The 16746-nt window shown below is 48.9% G+C and overlaps 1 protein-coding gene across 4 annotated transcripts in view; it reads right to left on the bottom strand.

The window, feature by feature from the left end:
• Positions 1 to 16746, bottom strand: part of rbfox3a (RNA binding fox-1 homolog 3a) — a 354038-nt gene that overhangs the window by 11226 nt on the left and 326066 nt on the right. For all 4 annotated transcript variants that reach the window (XM_062532057.1, XM_062532056.1, XM_062532059.1 and 1 more), the window contains 4 exons: positions 8672 to 8804; positions 7493 to 7532; positions 3006 to 3064; positions 330 to 408 (listed from right to left, as the gene is read on the bottom strand). In XM_062532057.1, the coding sequence (XP_062388041.1) occupies positions 330 to 408; positions 3006 to 3064; positions 7493 to 7532; positions 8672 to 8804 (311 nt within the window). The remainder of the gene's footprint in view (positions 1 to 329; positions 409 to 3005; positions 3065 to 7492; positions 7533 to 8671; positions 8805 to 16746) is intronic.

Below are 16746 nucleotides of genomic sequence, written 5' to 3'. Positions count from 1 at the left end.
TGCGAGGGAGGATGTGATTAGTTGTGTGTCAGCAAAAGCCATCTAGCACATGAAATCAGTTTAGAGTCTGTGGTGGAAGTCATTTTGGGATGGCAAATGCCCAGTCAGTGCATAAACTCCGATCCAACATCGTATCAGTGCTATTGCGTTGCCACTAGATGGAGTGAATGAGCAAAATGTCTCTCTTTTGGACGGACTGTACAGTGCTCCTATGTAAGGCACACATTTCCTAACATTTGTATATTTGTGTGTGTGTGTGTGTGTGTGTGTGTGTTTGTGTGTGTGTGTGTGTGCGACTGTAGCAGGGTGCAGAGGGATAGGTCACTCACCATGGTCCCCACACTGTAGGTGGTGGCCGGGCCGATCGTGTGGTGGTACGGGTCCGGCGTTGCATAGACTCTGCCATAGCTGCAATGGAGACGAGAGAGAGAGAGAGAGAGAGAGACAGAGAGAGAGAGAAAGAGAGAGAAAGAGAGAGAGAAACTCAGTTGGCTTGAACACTTGAGCGTATAATACTGAACAACTCTGACTCAGAATGGTGCTGAATGCACACAGCACCTTAATTGCACATGAAAGGCTTTGGGTTTTCACCTTTTTGTAGCCTTGGCATAAGCCTCCATTTTTTACGCCCCCCCCCTCCCCCCCTCCCTTGTTCTCCATCACTCGCTCTCTCTCCTGTCACGAACTGTACAACTCTGGAATTGTCCAGGCTTTTTTACACCAGGTGTTCAAAGGTTTATGTGCTATTTGCGCTGAATTGAATTACTCTGTTTTATTGTCTCCTTGATTAGGTGGTGGGTCTCTCTGGAGGTGAACCCAGGAGGGAGAGAGAGAGGGGGGGAGGGAGGGAGGGAGCGAGAGGGAGAGAGGGAGAAATAGACGGGTGAGGGAGGACATACCCCCCCCCCCCCCCCCAACCCCCCCTCCTCCCGAGCCCCCCAGCCGTTGTTTACTTGGGCTGCACAGAGGGCTCACGCCCTGGCTTTTCATTGTTGGTGGTTTGGAACTAATCCCTTCAATTTCCCTCAGAGACAGGACAAGATGTGTCCTCCCTCCTGCCCGTCTTTTCATTTATTTATTTATTTACTGCTCCTCAGTTATTCCTCTATTTACTTCAGCCCCCCCCCCCAACCCCCACCCCATCCTCCCCCCCTCCCTCCTCCGTCCGTCTCTCTCTTCCTCCGACGCTCGCTTGCAAATGAGGGTCTGTGAGGAGCAGATAACGCACTCCAAGCCAAGGACTGAGGGCACCAAATCAAGCAGGAATACGGAAAAAAGGGAATCCGGAGAGAGGAGAGAGGAGAGAGAGAGAGAGAGAGAGAGAGAGAGAGAGAGAGAGAAGGATAGGGGGGGTGGGGTGAGGTGGGGTGAGGTGGGAGGTGGGGGAGGAAAATGTCATTTTCCCCAGAAAAGAAAAAGAGAGACAAGAGACATGGGGCAAAGGCTTTCTCCTGAGCAAGGACATCCAGGCGCGTTACGGGGGAAGGCCCAGCACACTGGGCCCACTGGGGGCTATTGGGGAGGGAGGCACGGGAGAGAGCACGGAGGCTCTGGGAGGGCACGGAGGACGGTTTAAGGGGAGAGGAGACGGAAGAGTCCTTGCCGACTGGGAAAGTCACAGAGCCAGGCTCTTTCACTTCAGTGGGTGTACGTACCCAATGCCAAAAATGTCCACTCAGAAAAGAAACAAAATGGCACCCTGCCTGCCTTGGCATTATATTAAGAGACGGCTGAAGATTCTCATTCCCAAATTATTTGTTTCATTAAGTACACAGACAAACCCTAAATGCTGGCAGGGAATGGCATGTGCTTTATGTTCGTGACTAATACACTGTTTGATTTGGTGTTTATGTGTTGTGTTTTTGTGCACAGCTGGCACACATCTATGGGCAAAAGTCCAAAAGCCTTTAAAATAACTAAACATGTAATTACAGCACTAATTGCTGACTGTGATTACTCTAGATTTTAGACTTGGAGGACATCGCTATTGATTTTCTTAATGTTGAGTGAATGACATTTCATTTCTCTCACAGGGCATGTAGAAAGAAAGTTTGTCTGTACTTGAAACCATTCTCTGAGGTCCAGTGGACCTAACTTGACCTTCTATCTCATAAGGATAAAGCTACAGTACGACATATCTGGTGAAATCTGAAGGCAAGCACATTGGCTTGGAATGATCTATACAGTGAGAAACGGTGGGACAAAATCTTGGAAAAGCAAAAAGCTAAATCCCAAACCCAACTATACTGAATTACATAAGGACGAACAGGCAGAAATACACACAGAAGCCAAACAGAAATTTAAATCAGTGGAAACAGATTTTAAAAAAAGCCACTCTCTGTCAAGTATTTATCTGGATTTATCTTTAATTTATTTATTAATTAGTGTCCTTCTGGAGCACAAAGCCAGTGTGTAAGAAGCATGTCTGATACGTGGGACATTATCGTTATGATCTCTGAGCCTCTCAGACAAGACGTGAGCATTATCACTCCTGACACGCTCACACACACCCTCACAGATGAGATCCCACCTCCACCTCCACCTCCACCCTCCTTATCACCCCATCCACAGTCTGCTGTGGCCTCCACACCATCCTATAACCTCCATAGCCATAGCCGCATTGGCTGCATGTCTTATCCCAAATGACAACTACATATACTCAGACTGACAGCTTCAAATTATACCCTAGATCTCCCCCCCCCAGTAAAATCCTGGGAAATGTCACTCAGCTAGTTAGATATTTCAAAGTAGTAGATAGCACATATTTCACATTTATTTTAACTCCTTATAGAATTATACTGCTTGCTTTTTCTCTTGACTTAAAATATGAGTCTGGAAATTGAAAACAATCCCTTTGTACTGGGGACAACATGGCATTGTCTGTAGTGGGTGAAATGTAATTGTACATTTTTTCTTGTTCTTGTGCTATTGTATTTTATTTGTTTGTGTGTGTGTGTGTGTGTGTGTGTGTGTGTGTGTGTGTGGGACACAATGCGTTTTCTCACCTGTCACTGTAGGCTGCAGCAGTGGTGGGCTGAGCATATCTGTATGCAGCATAGCCCCCCTTTAAAAACAAACAAAGAAAAGACAAATGATCAACAACAGGTTTCCAGGCAATATGCACATCCATACACAAAATGTAGTTGGATAGAAGATATCCTGCAACAAACATATTTCATGGCTTTGGACAAAGCACAGGCCCTGAAATATAGCATACAGATAATAAAAGTTTCTCTTTTCTGTTTTTGTGTTGGCAGAAATGGTGTAGGACAGGCTTTTCTTTTTTTGTAAATGTGAAATCAGTTTTCTTTTTCAGGGGATGGCAACAGGCGCAGAACCGTGAAAATCCCTGGCTCACAGCCAGAGGGCGCCATTTCGGGGGAAAGAATCCATTTGTTTTTTTCTATTTCTGAGCGCCTGAAGGAACGGGGAATGATTGATGCCCTCAGAGCCTTCACGTCTCCCTTGTGTGTGTGTGTGTGTTTGTGTGTTTGTGTGCGTGTGTGTGCGTGCATGCATGCGATTGTGTGCGTCTGAGTGTGTATGTCTGTGTGTGAGAGTGCACTAAAGTTAGTTGGATATGTTGTGGTGTACAGTCAGTGCAGTGTATGAGAATATGGTTGTGTATGTAACTCTGTGTGTGTGTGTGTGTGTCTATGTGTGGGGAGTAGAACGAACGTTGCTTGCATGTGTCTGTGAGAGTGTGTGCGTGCATCAGAGGGAGTGATTTAAGTTTTTGTGGGGAGCAATGCGTGACTGCAAGCATGAGAAGCGATGTGTGAGAGACAGAGATAGACTCAAGACACAGCTTAAGAGTGCGCGCGCGCCCGCGCGCGAGAGAAAGGGGGATAGAGAGAGAAAGAGGAGAGAGAGAGAGGTGGTGCTAGTGGTGGTGGTGGAGGGGGGGGGGGGGCAGAGCTCTCCCCAAATTCACTCCTCTTTTTTAAGATGACGGCAGGAGAGGGATGGCTCTGCTCGCTCTGTTCTCTGCATTATTAAAGAGCTCACATCTGTCTTCACTTGTGCTGTACAGACGCAGACAGCGCAGGAGAGGGCCCCAGCTCAGAGCGCAGCGCAGGAGAGGATGGCCAGGCATCATGCGGAGGAGAGAGAAACTTCCAGAAAAACCACACCCATACGCACACCTATACGACGGAGCGCTCGTCCGCCTGCCTGCCTGCTGCCGCATTCTCACCATCGCAAGCGGCATGTGTGTGTGTGGGGGAGCCTGTGTCTGTGTAAACTCGCTATCACAAATGGCTGGCCTACCCAACGCAGGTGAGCAAGTCCTGTGTGTGTGTGTGTGTGTGTGTGTGTGTGTGTGTGTGTGTGTGTGTGTGTGTGTGTGTGTGTGTGTGTGGGTGTGTGAGCTGGAACTTGTTGGAGGGAGATAAAGAGTGGGCGAGGACTGGCTGACATCCCCATCTCAGCGCCGGTCAGAGGGCACTGCAGGGATGCCCGGGTCAACCGAGCTGACCTGCCCACCCCTGACTCCTCTCCCTCCCCCCCGTGGGGGGGCAGGATGTGGTGGGGGTGGGGGTGGGGGTGGGGGTAGGGGGTGGAGGGTGGAGAGGGGGGGTTGGGGGTAGTGGAGGGCATCCTGTGGGAGAGGCGAGCCCTGGGAGTGCGCTGATTACACTTCCCCTACCTCCACTCACGCCACCTCATACATCAGTGTCAGATCCGCCGCGCAGGCCACCAGGCACATTTGTTATTTTGTGTCACTTTTTGCTCCTATGAGTGGGTGTGTATTCGCTTGTGTGTGTGTGTGTGTGTGTGTGTGTGTGTGTGTGTGTGTGTGTGTGTGTGTGTGTGTGTGTCTCTGTGTGTCTGTGTGTGTGTGTGTATGTGTGTGTGTGTGTGTGTGTGTGTAAGGGAGAGAGAGACAGGGAAAAAAGAGAGAGGCAGAAACACACACACACACACACACACACTCACACACACACACACACACACACACACACACACACACACACACACACACACACACACACGTATACACACACACACACACACACAGAGAATAATAGTGGATGCATATGTGTGTGAATATGTATGTGTTTATCTTTCTGTGTGATGTTTGTGTATGTACATTGAGTGTGAGCACGGGCATGTGTGTTACTCATCCCTCAATGTCAATCTCTGTCCCTCCATGTATGTGTGAATGGATGGGAGAGGTCACCGGTATGTATACATTGTATATGTTGTATACGGGTAATGCATAGGGTAATACATATATAATGAACTGGGCTCATTCCTCATGCCATCATGTCAGGCACAGAAGGCACCACTGCTCTATGACCTCTGGGCCTCCTGTCAGCCTCAAGTCCCAGGGGCTGATGGGACTTTACCAGGGGGAAGGATCTGTCAGTGTGTGTGTGTGTGTGTGTGTGTGTGTGTGTGTGTGTGTGTGTGTGTGTGTGCGTGTGTGCGTGTGCGCATCAACCATGTTTCAAACAATGGAAGGACCACCTCACTGGCTACTGAAAAGCCAGTGCCAAAAAGCATGTGCATCTCTCTCTCTCTCACACACACACACACACACACACACACACTCAGTCATGCATGCACACAAACAAACAAACACACACACACACACACACACACACACACACACACACACACACACACACACACACACACACACACAGACACACAGACACACACACACGTGTTAGTCATGGCTGAAGACACTTGGGGGAAAATGGCATGTGTATGTGAGGGATGGTGTGGCTGGTCAGTGCTGGGTAGAGATCTGAGGGAGCAGTGGTGTGGACAGAACCAAAGCACCGTCTCACACACAGGGCACAGCCACCTGATCTAGGGCTGGAGCATCACAGGGCTACGCTACATCCAAACACTGTAGCACATCCAAAGAGAATAGACAGAGAACAGAGAGAGAGAGAGAGAGAGAGAGAGAGAGAGAGAGAGAGAGAGAGAGTGGGAGAAAGAGAGAGCAGGTATGAGAAAAAAAGATGTGCAGCAACAGACAGAGAGAGAGAAAGAGACGAAGAGAGAGAGACAGAAAAATGGATATTTGAGAGAAAAGTAGAGCAAGAGAGAATGCAGAATGACAGAGACACAGAGAGACAGAAAGTGAAGCAGAGGCAGACGGATGAAGGAGGTGAGATTATGTGTGTGTGTGTGAGTGTGTACGTGTGTGTGTATGTGCGCACAGTGTGTGTGTGTGTGTTTGATTGTGTATGTGTGTGTGTGTGCGCACTGTATGCGTGTGTGTGTGTGCGTGTGTGTGTGTGTATGCGTGCGTGTATGCGCCTGCGCACGGTGTGTGTGTGTGTGGGAGTCAGATGTCAGCGGAGAGGAGCTGTGAGTGTGAGCGGGGAGGCTCGGTGTCTGGCTGCGGTCTCTCCTCTCTGTGGCGGAGGGAGAGCCGGGGATCTAAACAACACATCCACTGATGCACTAATTATCTCCCCTCCTCTGTCACTTGCCCCGGCTCCCTTGCTCTCCTCTCCTCTCCTCTCCTCTCCTCTCCGCCACAGATAGTCTCGCTGAGTGCCAGCGCTCTGTTTGTGTGCTCATGACTGACTGAGCAACCTGGGGTCTGTGTGCCTGCGTTTGCGTGTATGTGTGAGTGTGCTTGTGTGTGTGTGTGTGTGTGTGTGTGTGTGTATGTGTGCCCGCATGTGTGTGTGGCTGTATATGCATGGGCAAACAGGCATGACCGCATGTGTGTGTGTGGATGTGTGTGTGCGTGTGTGTGGATGGGTGTGTGTGTGTGTGTGCGCAGGGACAACAGCAGCCGCTGAGGAGAGATTATTAAATCCCTTTATCTGCTCTCTGCGCCTTATCTGGTACTGATTGTGGAGGTCCCTATGCCCTCACGATAAAGACACACACACACACACACACACACACAAAGACACACACAAAGACACACACACACACACACACACACACACACACACACACACACACACACACACACACACACAGTGTGGACACCAGTGATGCTCCCTTCTAAATCAAACCAATGCTAGTTTGATCTACAACCAATTCTTGAAAAACACAGCAAATGTATCCCAGTGCAACACAAAGTGATGTGGACCAACATACATGTTTGATATCCATGTTGAGTGTGTTTCCGGTGCTGTTGAGGAGTGTGAGTGCATTCCGTATATATACATCTGTATATGTATCCCTATTTGATGCATGTATTCATCTTTACATGTTCATCTCTATAATGTGCATGTGTGTGTGTGTGTGTGTGTGTGTGTGTGTGTGTGTGTGTGTGTGTGTGTGTGTGTGTGTGTTGGGGGAGGCGGTGAGGGGGAGTCTTGATGATGAGGGATCATATTAGGGTCTGGGGAAGAGGCCACTGATTCAGGGCATTTGTTCTAGTGGAGGTTGTGTTGGAGGTCTGGGTTGAGGCACGTGAGGCGGCTTTTCTGTTTAGTCCCCCCTCCACCAGCGTTTCACTCACAGAAGAAAAGGAAAAAAAACGGAAAGAGGAGGCCAAAGTCCCACTTACATAGATCTCTGCTCCGTAGAAGCCATCCTGGTAAACCACTCTGTTCACGAGGGGAGAGAGAGAGACACAGAGAGAGAGAGAGAGAGAGCATTAGTGTATTTGGAAAGGTGAAATGGGCTTCTGGTGTAGCATGTAATGCAATTCCTCCTCTAACTTTGAGGCATAGCGGACAAACGGCTTCATGGTGATGTGCTGTTTAAGTGTGTGTGTGTGTGTGTGTGTGTGTGTGTGTGTGTGTTGGGGGGTGTCATGAGCGGGAGACAGGAGGGTGCGTTCGTGACTGTGGGGTCATCTCGCGGATGCTGCAGCCTGAGCTTCACCACAGCGCAAATAATGAATGACATATTAAGAAGGGAGGGGCACACGGCCATTTCTGAATCACAGTCCAATTTTCTGCTCCAGTAAAAGTGTTTGCCTCTCCAGTTACTGCAGCAGTGATGTCAGGGAGAGAGAGAACGAGAGACAGATAGAGAGAGAGACAGAGAGAGAGAGAGAGAGGAGGAGAGAGTGGGGGAGAGAGAGAGAGAGAAAGAAGTGTGGTGTGTGTGGGGGTAGAGAAGCTGTGTGAGAGAAAGTGATACGGAGAGAGCTGGTGTAAGCAAGAAAGAGAACGAGACAGACAGACAAAGAGAGAGAGAGAGAGAGAGAGAGTGAGAGAGAGAGAGAGAGAGAGAGAGAGAGAGTGAGAGAGAAAGAGAGAGTAAACTGCAGGAGATCCCAGGATGTAGACCTAATCAGTAAGGATTCGATTACAACTCTGATCTGAGGCAGATCAGCCTGCCAGACGGCTGAGCTATAGACAGGCTGAGTGTCTGGCACCGGTATAGCAACACACACAGACACATGTGTACACACACACACACACACACACACACACACACACACACACACACACACACACACACACACACACACACACACACACACAGTCATGTGCATCTCATTTGTGACTATGGGACATCCTAAGCACTTCTGTCTCACAGGGCTCTGCCATCAAGTGCTTTCCATGTCTGTGTTTGTTATGTAACTACATGCTTCCAAAGTGCTAACAGATGTTTACATATGCACACACATAAACACATGCATGGACCCCGCGTCCCCGGCCCACACACACACACACACACACACACAGACACAGACACAGACACAGAGGCGATGCAGTCTGCGTTGGACACTTACGCTCCGTAAGCGGGGATGGGAGGGGGTGGGGGTGCCGTGCGGAAGGTGTTGTACACGGCCCTGCCCCGCCCTCTCAGGTGGGCCCCCCTGTAGGCCACTGTGGCCCCAGTGGCTGGGTACGGAAAACCAGTTACTGCAGAGAGAGAGAGAGAGAGAGAGAGAGAGAGAGAGGGAGAGAGAGAGAGAGAGAGAGAGAGAGAGAAAGAAAGAGAGAAAGTGAGAAAGTGAGAGTAAAGTTTAGACGATCCAATACTTGAAGCAGTGAGAAACACAAAAAGATCTCCACAATCTAAAACCCAATATGTTCCCTCTCCCCACAAACGAGTTTGGAGTAGGGGCAAATCAAGTTGCAATACATGAAAGTGAATGTGAAAGTGAAAGTGAATTTATGATCAAAAACTCTCCTGCCAACTCAATGAAAATAGTGTTCTATTTTGTTTCCACTGATTGCCAGAGGTGGTGCTTTAAGCACCTGGATGTCCATCATGTGTGGGTGCAGGTCGCCAGTGATCTGGGTGATGTATACCCTTTGCCCTGGCACAAGAGGCACGGGCACCCTGGAAGTGCCCTCTAATAGTCTTCGCATGCGGGTACGCAGGTTCAAGAGTATGCAGTCATTGGTATGAGCAACTCTGGTAGTCTTACTACCCAGATAGGTTGGAGCAGTGACATTTTTGCCCACCAAAAAGACTGTGAATAGCCAACCCAATTATTGCAAATATTTGCTGTTGAACGTTGGATGAGGTCATCTGCCTACACTCCTGCCACCTCTGAATGGCCAGAGCCATTTGTTAGGGTTCTGCGAACCAGCAGGGGTGGAGACAATTCAAAGCTCCCGGGATATACAGGCGAGACCACGCCCTGTCCAAGCATCGCCTATCGAAAGTCATTGAAGCGGTCTAGCCTACAGGAGCAGTGGTGTCCCAAGCCCGTGTCAAGTGTGAGGTTACTCCACCAGGAATGCATCTTCTTCATGGGAGGCTCTATGAGAAGCCCCCCTTTCAGATATATGTGCAGCTGCATCATGGACATGGTCAACCTGCACACTTTTGGGCCAGTGCAAAGAGCATACATTATGTCACCCAGGTCACAGGTGACTGCTAATACAAACACAACCTGCACACACATTTTGATGGACAGCCAGGTGCTTAAAGCTCATAGAATCGTACAAAACATACGTAACCATTAATCATTAATATGTCCGGTCACCATCTTAATGCCGTGTTGCTCAAATATGCACCGAAATCAAATATAAAACACACCACGTGGGGACAGAGAAATTAAGAAAAGAATTAAACAGATAAGTGCAGCATCTAGGATACAATTAAATGTCAAACAATGAGCTGCCAAACCTGCAAAATGTGGAAGGAAATAAAATGTCAGCATGAACTAAACTATAAAAAGGTTATTACAAAAGAAGAAATTTGAGTACATGTCTGGGGAACTAAATGAAATTGAACAGTTGATAAATCAAAAACACAATGTAGGGAAAATTAACTGACAAGACTGTCTGAAAGACTGATTAAAATGGTAATGTCTGAATGGCTCATTTCAAAACTTTTTCCACCAACCCCCAGAAAATCTGGAACGAAATCCTTAACAGCTGGCAGTGTTCACAAAACAAACACCCTCAGAAATAAACTATAAACGACTGTAAAAATCCTCTTCACGTTCCTATCTCAGATGGAAATCTACATTAGACCCTACTATTTTAGAGCACACCACCAGCTACAGTATACTGTATGTTGAAGGACTAGCTACAGGCCTCCAGGAAGTCCCCCAACAGGCTTGAGAGACGGAGCTCATAGGGCATTCAACACAATCTAAAGTCATTACGAAATTTCACCTGCCCATTAAATTTTGGTTAAACATAATTGACACCTTATTATGACTCGAATTCTGCTGTACAGTGCAGAAATATGAGGTCCGGCATTAAGCAAAAAAGTCATGGGACGAGAGTGTCTTGGAAGCACTCCACACAGTTCTGTAAAAGCACTGGTCCATAGAGGTGCACTGAATAATGCTGGCAGGGCAGAGCTGGGTCATCTGGCCGTGCTCCTTGCAGTCACCAAAAGTACAATAAAAATTCCGGATGCATTTAATTCTGCATGATCAGAGTAAAATAATGGTATCAAATTAATTATTAATTTGAGTCGCATCAAGGATATAAACCCAATCAAATTGAAATTATCAGCCAGAGTGAAACTGTCCCGTATTTCTCAAAGGCTAGACAAGTCCAATCTTAACAAAGTACTAGAACGCTAAATCAAGTTAATCAGAGAATGCCTGATTGCAAACTACCTTGTCAAATTGGAGCAGCCACATAGAATGTGCCTTCCAAAATACCACTCGGGAGATCACAAATTAGAGAGAGAAAAAGGGCATCGCAAAAGATCATGGCAAGAGATACCAACCCTTTGCATGCCCTATGACCTTAAGTAAGGAGGTTGAAAATACAGTTCTCATTCTAAAAAAAAAACACTCAACTATTTTCAGTATGAACAGAGAAAAAAAAATCCTTTTGTTTTTTTTGGATGGAGATTCTAAAATCCGGATGGCAAGAGAAGCAGAGCATAGAGCTCAAAGCTCAATGTGTCACAAAGGGAGAGAGAGGACAGCTGATTAGAATGGACATGGAGCATACACAACTCTCTCTCCTTTACATCTTCCTCTCAACTAATTAGTAGTTCTTTATTTATCACAATTATGCATTCTTATTCATTCATGATATTTATCTTCATTTCTCATAATTGTTTGACATTTCAAGAATCAAGATTCGCTTATTGATGAACTTAATTATACGTGAATAAGAAGAGTGAAAATCTTGAGTTTGGATATTTATTACTATCAATATTTGATCATGATCATTAATTGTATCTTTTTCAATTGTGATTTATGAAGCTACTATCTAAAGAGAAAGATTTATTACAACTATAACTGTAATAAATCAAACAAATATGATGCTTCTCAGCTCGGTAAGAGAGACTGACTATTAGGGGGAAACATAATTGTTTTCACTTTGTTTGAGCTCCCTCTTTGGCTTTTACGTAACAACATTAACATCTGACATTCAGCCAGGGAGGCAACCGAGGGACGAAGCCATTTGATTGGAACATACACAACCTTTCACCTCTGACCTTAAGGGACGCGTTGTCCTGAGAGGCACATGCAGAACTGCGCAAACGAGAGGAGGTGATTATATCAGCGCAAAGTGAGAGAGACAGAGAGGAAAACAGAAGAAGTGGAGAAAGAGACGGAGGCGGTAAGAGAAAGAGAAGATTGGAGAGGAGGGAGGAAGGAAAACGAGAGCCGAGGCAGAAGCGGCAGAAGCGAGAGAGAAAGCGAGAGAGAAAGTGAAAGAGAGATGACAGCGAGACAGATTAGTTGCGTATCTTTTTTTTTTCTCTCCCCCTCCAAACTCCGGCGGACGGGTTTAATGTCCCCCGCGGTTAACGTCGCGGCCCATTAGCGCTCCCTTCCCACGTGTGCCGCTCCGCTCCCCTCCGCTCCCCGGCACCTCCTCCGCCCTGCGCCTCCGCACCGCACCGCCACGCCCCCGTACTCCTGTCCCGCCCCTGTCCCTGTCACGCCCACACATTGTCGCCACGCCAACAGCAACCCGCACATACCATATCCCCCCCCCCCACCCCCGCCTGCCCCACTCCCCAACCCCCCCACACCTCCAGCCCCACTAGCCTGTTCCCTCCGCACGCCTAATTTATAACTCTGACCTTGACATTTAAATGAGTCCACTAGAACTCTCCGTGAGTAACGGCCTGAGCCTCGTCCTCATTCACAAAAGACTTTTCAAGATTCACGGATTCCAACTATTTTTTCCACCTTTCAAAATTTAAAACCTTGCCTCTTGCTTCTGACATTAAAAAAAGAGAGAAGAGAATAGAGAAAAAAAAGTCTTTTTTATTTTTCTGCGGCTGTTTTCTCCTAAAGGTTGAATTTGTATGCAATATGCAATGCATGATGTATGTGAATGTAAACTCATAATGAGCTGGCGATAGGGTACACCGCTTCAATAATAACCCATAAATCAAAGGGCCTGTCACACTTCTCCACACCCATGGAAAGCAACAACAGCAAAAAGCCCGTTTGAGCATAAACAGCCACTAGCAGCCGCCGTCTTGAGCCCAGGAATCTTCCGGAAAAGACTTGATGGAAAAATATGAGCAGTGTGTGTGTGTGTGTGAAAGAGAGAGTAGGGGAGGGGGTTGTATGTGTGTCAGTGCATATGTGTGTATGTGTTGGTTTCTCTGTGTGTATATGTGCGTTTGTGTGGGCGTCTGTATTTCTGTGTGTGTGTGTGTGTGTAAGACAGAGAGTGTGTGTGTGTGTGTGTGTGTGTGTAAGACAGAGAGAGAGTGTGTGTGTGTGTGTGTGTGTGCGTGTGTGTGTGTGTGTGTGTGTGTGTGTGTGTGTGTGTGTGTGTGTGTGTGTGTGTGGGCGGTGGGGTGCGGGTTGGGGGCGAGTGAGAGGTCACTCCGCACAGTAGCTCATATGTCATATGTGTCAGGTGGTGAGAGAATGCTCACTACTCACACGACCCCGAGTCTGCCCCCTCTGGCAATCTAGTTATCCTCAAACTGGGAGGTCATCTCCAGAAGAAATAAAAGAAGCCGAGAGAGAAAGAGAGAAAGAGCGGCAGGGAAAAAAGAAAGAAAAACTTTTCTTCCTACTGAGTTGATCTCTCTAATGCTTCCTGTTGAGGGCAGACCGGGTGGATGATCGCAGCACGGTAATCCCACCACTGGGGGAGTTGAGGAGAGGAGCGGAGGAGGAGGAGGAGGAGGAGGAGGAGGAAGAAGAGGAGCTTAATCTAATCAAGACAACTAGTGCTTAATTATCCTCTTAGAGCACGCTCTGACAATGAGGAGGATCCTCGGCGCGTATTAAGACCCTGTTTAGCCACTAATTCAGTCATTTGCGCAGCTGCGTGGCTCTTTCAATGGGGGCTCTTCAACGGGAGCGTCACCTCGCGGGGGAAACTCAGCCCGCCGCCGCCGCCGCAGCCGCCGCAGCCGCCGTGGGAAAAGCTCTCGAGTGGAGAGCTTCCTGTTTGGCGGCGTCTGAAGGAGTCTGGCGGGGCCCTCGGCGTGAGGGCTGCTTCGAGGACTGGTGTGAACAACTCAAGGAGCTGATGTGCTCCAAGTGGCAGCACGTGAGGGATGAGGAGAGGGAGGAAGGAGGAGGGGGCTGGGGGGGGGGGAGGAGGCTTCATTAACAGAGGGTCCGGTGCGCTGTCCGTGGGGCTGAAACGCACTTACAATGCAAGGGAGAAGAGACGCTGTCCGTGGTGCTGAAATGCACTTCAATGCGCGGAAGAGGAGACCGCTGTCGATTGCTGCGTGCCTTAAAAGTGGCCCTGAGCGCTTTTCGGCGTTTCAACACGTATGGATTTCTTCACATCTCATCTCATGCTCTGCAGCTCTCGCGCATCTGAATGACTTGCAGGTGCTCGCACGGCTACGGAATGCCACTGGAGCACATTAGCGCTCTGTTTCGGCTGCGCTAGCGCCGCACCTCAGCCTAGCCTCAGCCGAGCCTCAGCCGCGCCTCAGCCGCGCCACACGGCCATAAACAAACAGCAGCCGAGATGAGCGCAGAGGCGCTGTTAGCGTCATGCTATCTGGGCCTCCTCCCCACGGCCTGACACTGAGACTGGGGAGCCCGATCCCTCTCTCTCTCCCAGCGGCGGGGCGGGGGCCAGAAACAGGCCCACTCAGAGGGGCTCATGGGAAGGTTTGGGTTGCAGGAGACAAAACAGAGAATGGCGCCATGCAACCCCAACCCCCACACCGCCACCCACCCCCCAAAACTCTCAAACATAGGAGGAGGAGGAGGAGGAGGAGGAGAAAGTGAGGGGGCTCTCTCTCTCTCTCCTAATCTATCATTCTCTCTCTCCATCTCTGTATCTCTCGCTCCTGTACAAGGTGCCACGAATCTCCCCTCCGAGCAGCAGATCAACAAGATCAGGAGTAGGAGAGGTGGAAGGAGGAAAAAGGCGTTACACCTTCTTTCCTCCCTTCTCCCTCTCCCTCTCTCTCCCTAACCCCCCCCCCCTCCACCTCCCTCCTCACACTCTTTCTCCCTTTGTCTCTCCCTCTCTCTCTCCTCTCCCTCTCTCCCTCCCTCTCGCTCTCCTCTCCCTCCCTGTCTCCCTCCCCGGCGCGAGGTTAAGAGTGGGGAGCGGCTGGCGATGGGGCCTCTCATCCGTCATTCTCCTGAATGGGTTTTGAGGACAATAAACCTGTAGCGCCAGGACGAATGGAGACGGAGTGCGCTGTCAGCGGCCGCCCGCGATTTATGGCTCCCCGTTCCACAGATCTCCCGCACAGAAATGAGCGACTGATAAACAGTGATTAATCGCCTCCACCAACATTCCCCGCTTTCGCCGAACCCCCCAACCCCGACAACACCCCCCCCCCACCCCCCACCCCCCCGGCAGACACGAGCCGTCAACGGCGGCCAGGATCGCACCACGCCGGGCCGCTGGTACCGACGCACGGATCGGGAAGAGCGTGGATGATGGGGCTTAGGTTGTCAAAGCGGGGAGGATGATCACCGCGCTGTGTGATGAGGGACACGTGACGAGGAAGCGGGTGTGTGTGTGTGTGTGTGTGTGTGTGTGTGTGTGTGTGTGTGTGTGTGTGTGTGTGTGTCTCTGTGTGTGTGTGTGTGAGTGTGTGTGTGAGTGTGTGTGTGTGTGTGTGTGTGTGTGTGTGTGTGTGTGTCTGTGTCTGTGTCTGTGTGTGTGTGTGTCCATATGCATTCGAGTATGAGGGGGCGGGGGGGTTTGTGTATCATTTTCATAAATGATTTTCATAAATGATTAGGAAAACACTGCTGAAATACATCAAACGTCTATTGGCTGTTCTAAATAGATGTCTAAACGTCTAGTCTGATTTTCCCCCCCCTCTATTTTTTTTCTCTCTATGTGGACGTTCGGTGGTCTTTGGCACCGGAAAATGTATTGCTTATTTATGTTGCACATCGAGCCCAGCTGGCAGGCATATGTTGTGGTTTAGGCTTGGCAAACTTCTGCACCGCATCAAGATGACTTGAAAAATTAGCGGCCAATAAATCACTCCACCCCCGGCTCTCCCTGCCTACGGCATGGACCACACTCTGTCTGATTTATGAGATGATTTGGGAAAGTGTGTGTGTGTGTGTGTGTGTGTGCTTGTGTGTCGGTTGGCTTGTGTGGGTGTGTGTTTGGGCACTTGCATTGGTATGTGTATGCGTGTGCCTCTGTGAGAGTGAAAGGGTCTCACGGCATATGCGGGTCTGCACTGCACTTATACAGTATGTGACTAAGTCTAGGCATACATAAGCCTTTGTGAGAGGATGTGTGTGTGTGTGTGTGTGTGTGTGTGTGTGTGTGTGTGTGTGTGTGTGTGTGTGTGTGTGTGTGTGTGTGTGTGTGTGTGTGCGTTGTGTGTTTGTGTGGGTGTGTGTGTGTGTGTGTGTGAGTGTGTGTGCGTGTGTGTGTGCGTGTGTGCGCATGTGCATGTATGTGTGTGTGTGTGTGTGTGTGTGTGTGTGTGTGTGTGTGTGTGTGCATGAATGTGTATGTGTGCGTGCATGTATGTGTGCATGTGTGTATGTGTGTGTGTGTGCGTGTGTGTTTCAGTATGGGAGTACATACCAGCATATGCGTGTACGTCTGAGAACATGTATTAGGTATAGAAATTCCATTATGCTAATATGCTCCCGAGATGGACTTGTGTGTGATGGAGAGAGTGCTGGTAATTTACATAGATGTGAATAGGCATGTCTGAATGTGAGTATAATTCCATATGCATGTATGAATGTGTATTTCTCTTGTCTGTCTGAGTGTGCGTGTGTGTGTATGTGTTTTGGTGTGTGTATTCATATATGTGTGCATATGTGTATGTATGTGTGTATGTAATTGTCAGTGGGGAGGGCGGTGGGGATGGGGTGGGGTGTGTGTGTGGGGGGGGGCGAGAGGGGTGCAGAGGGTTGGAGGAGGAGAGAGAGAGAGGGAAGAAGGGAGATGGAATAAAAGTGATAGATGACTGCTTTCTGTCATGGACAGTTATTTA

Source organism: Sardina pilchardus, chromosome 3, assembly GCF_963854185.1.
Source record: "Sardina pilchardus chromosome 3, fSarPil1.1, whole genome shotgun sequence".
Classification (NCBI taxonomy): domain Eukaryota; kingdom Metazoa; phylum Chordata; class Actinopteri; order Clupeiformes; family Clupeidae; genus Sardina; species Sardina pilchardus.
This window is presented reverse-complemented; position numbering and strand designations above follow the sequence as displayed.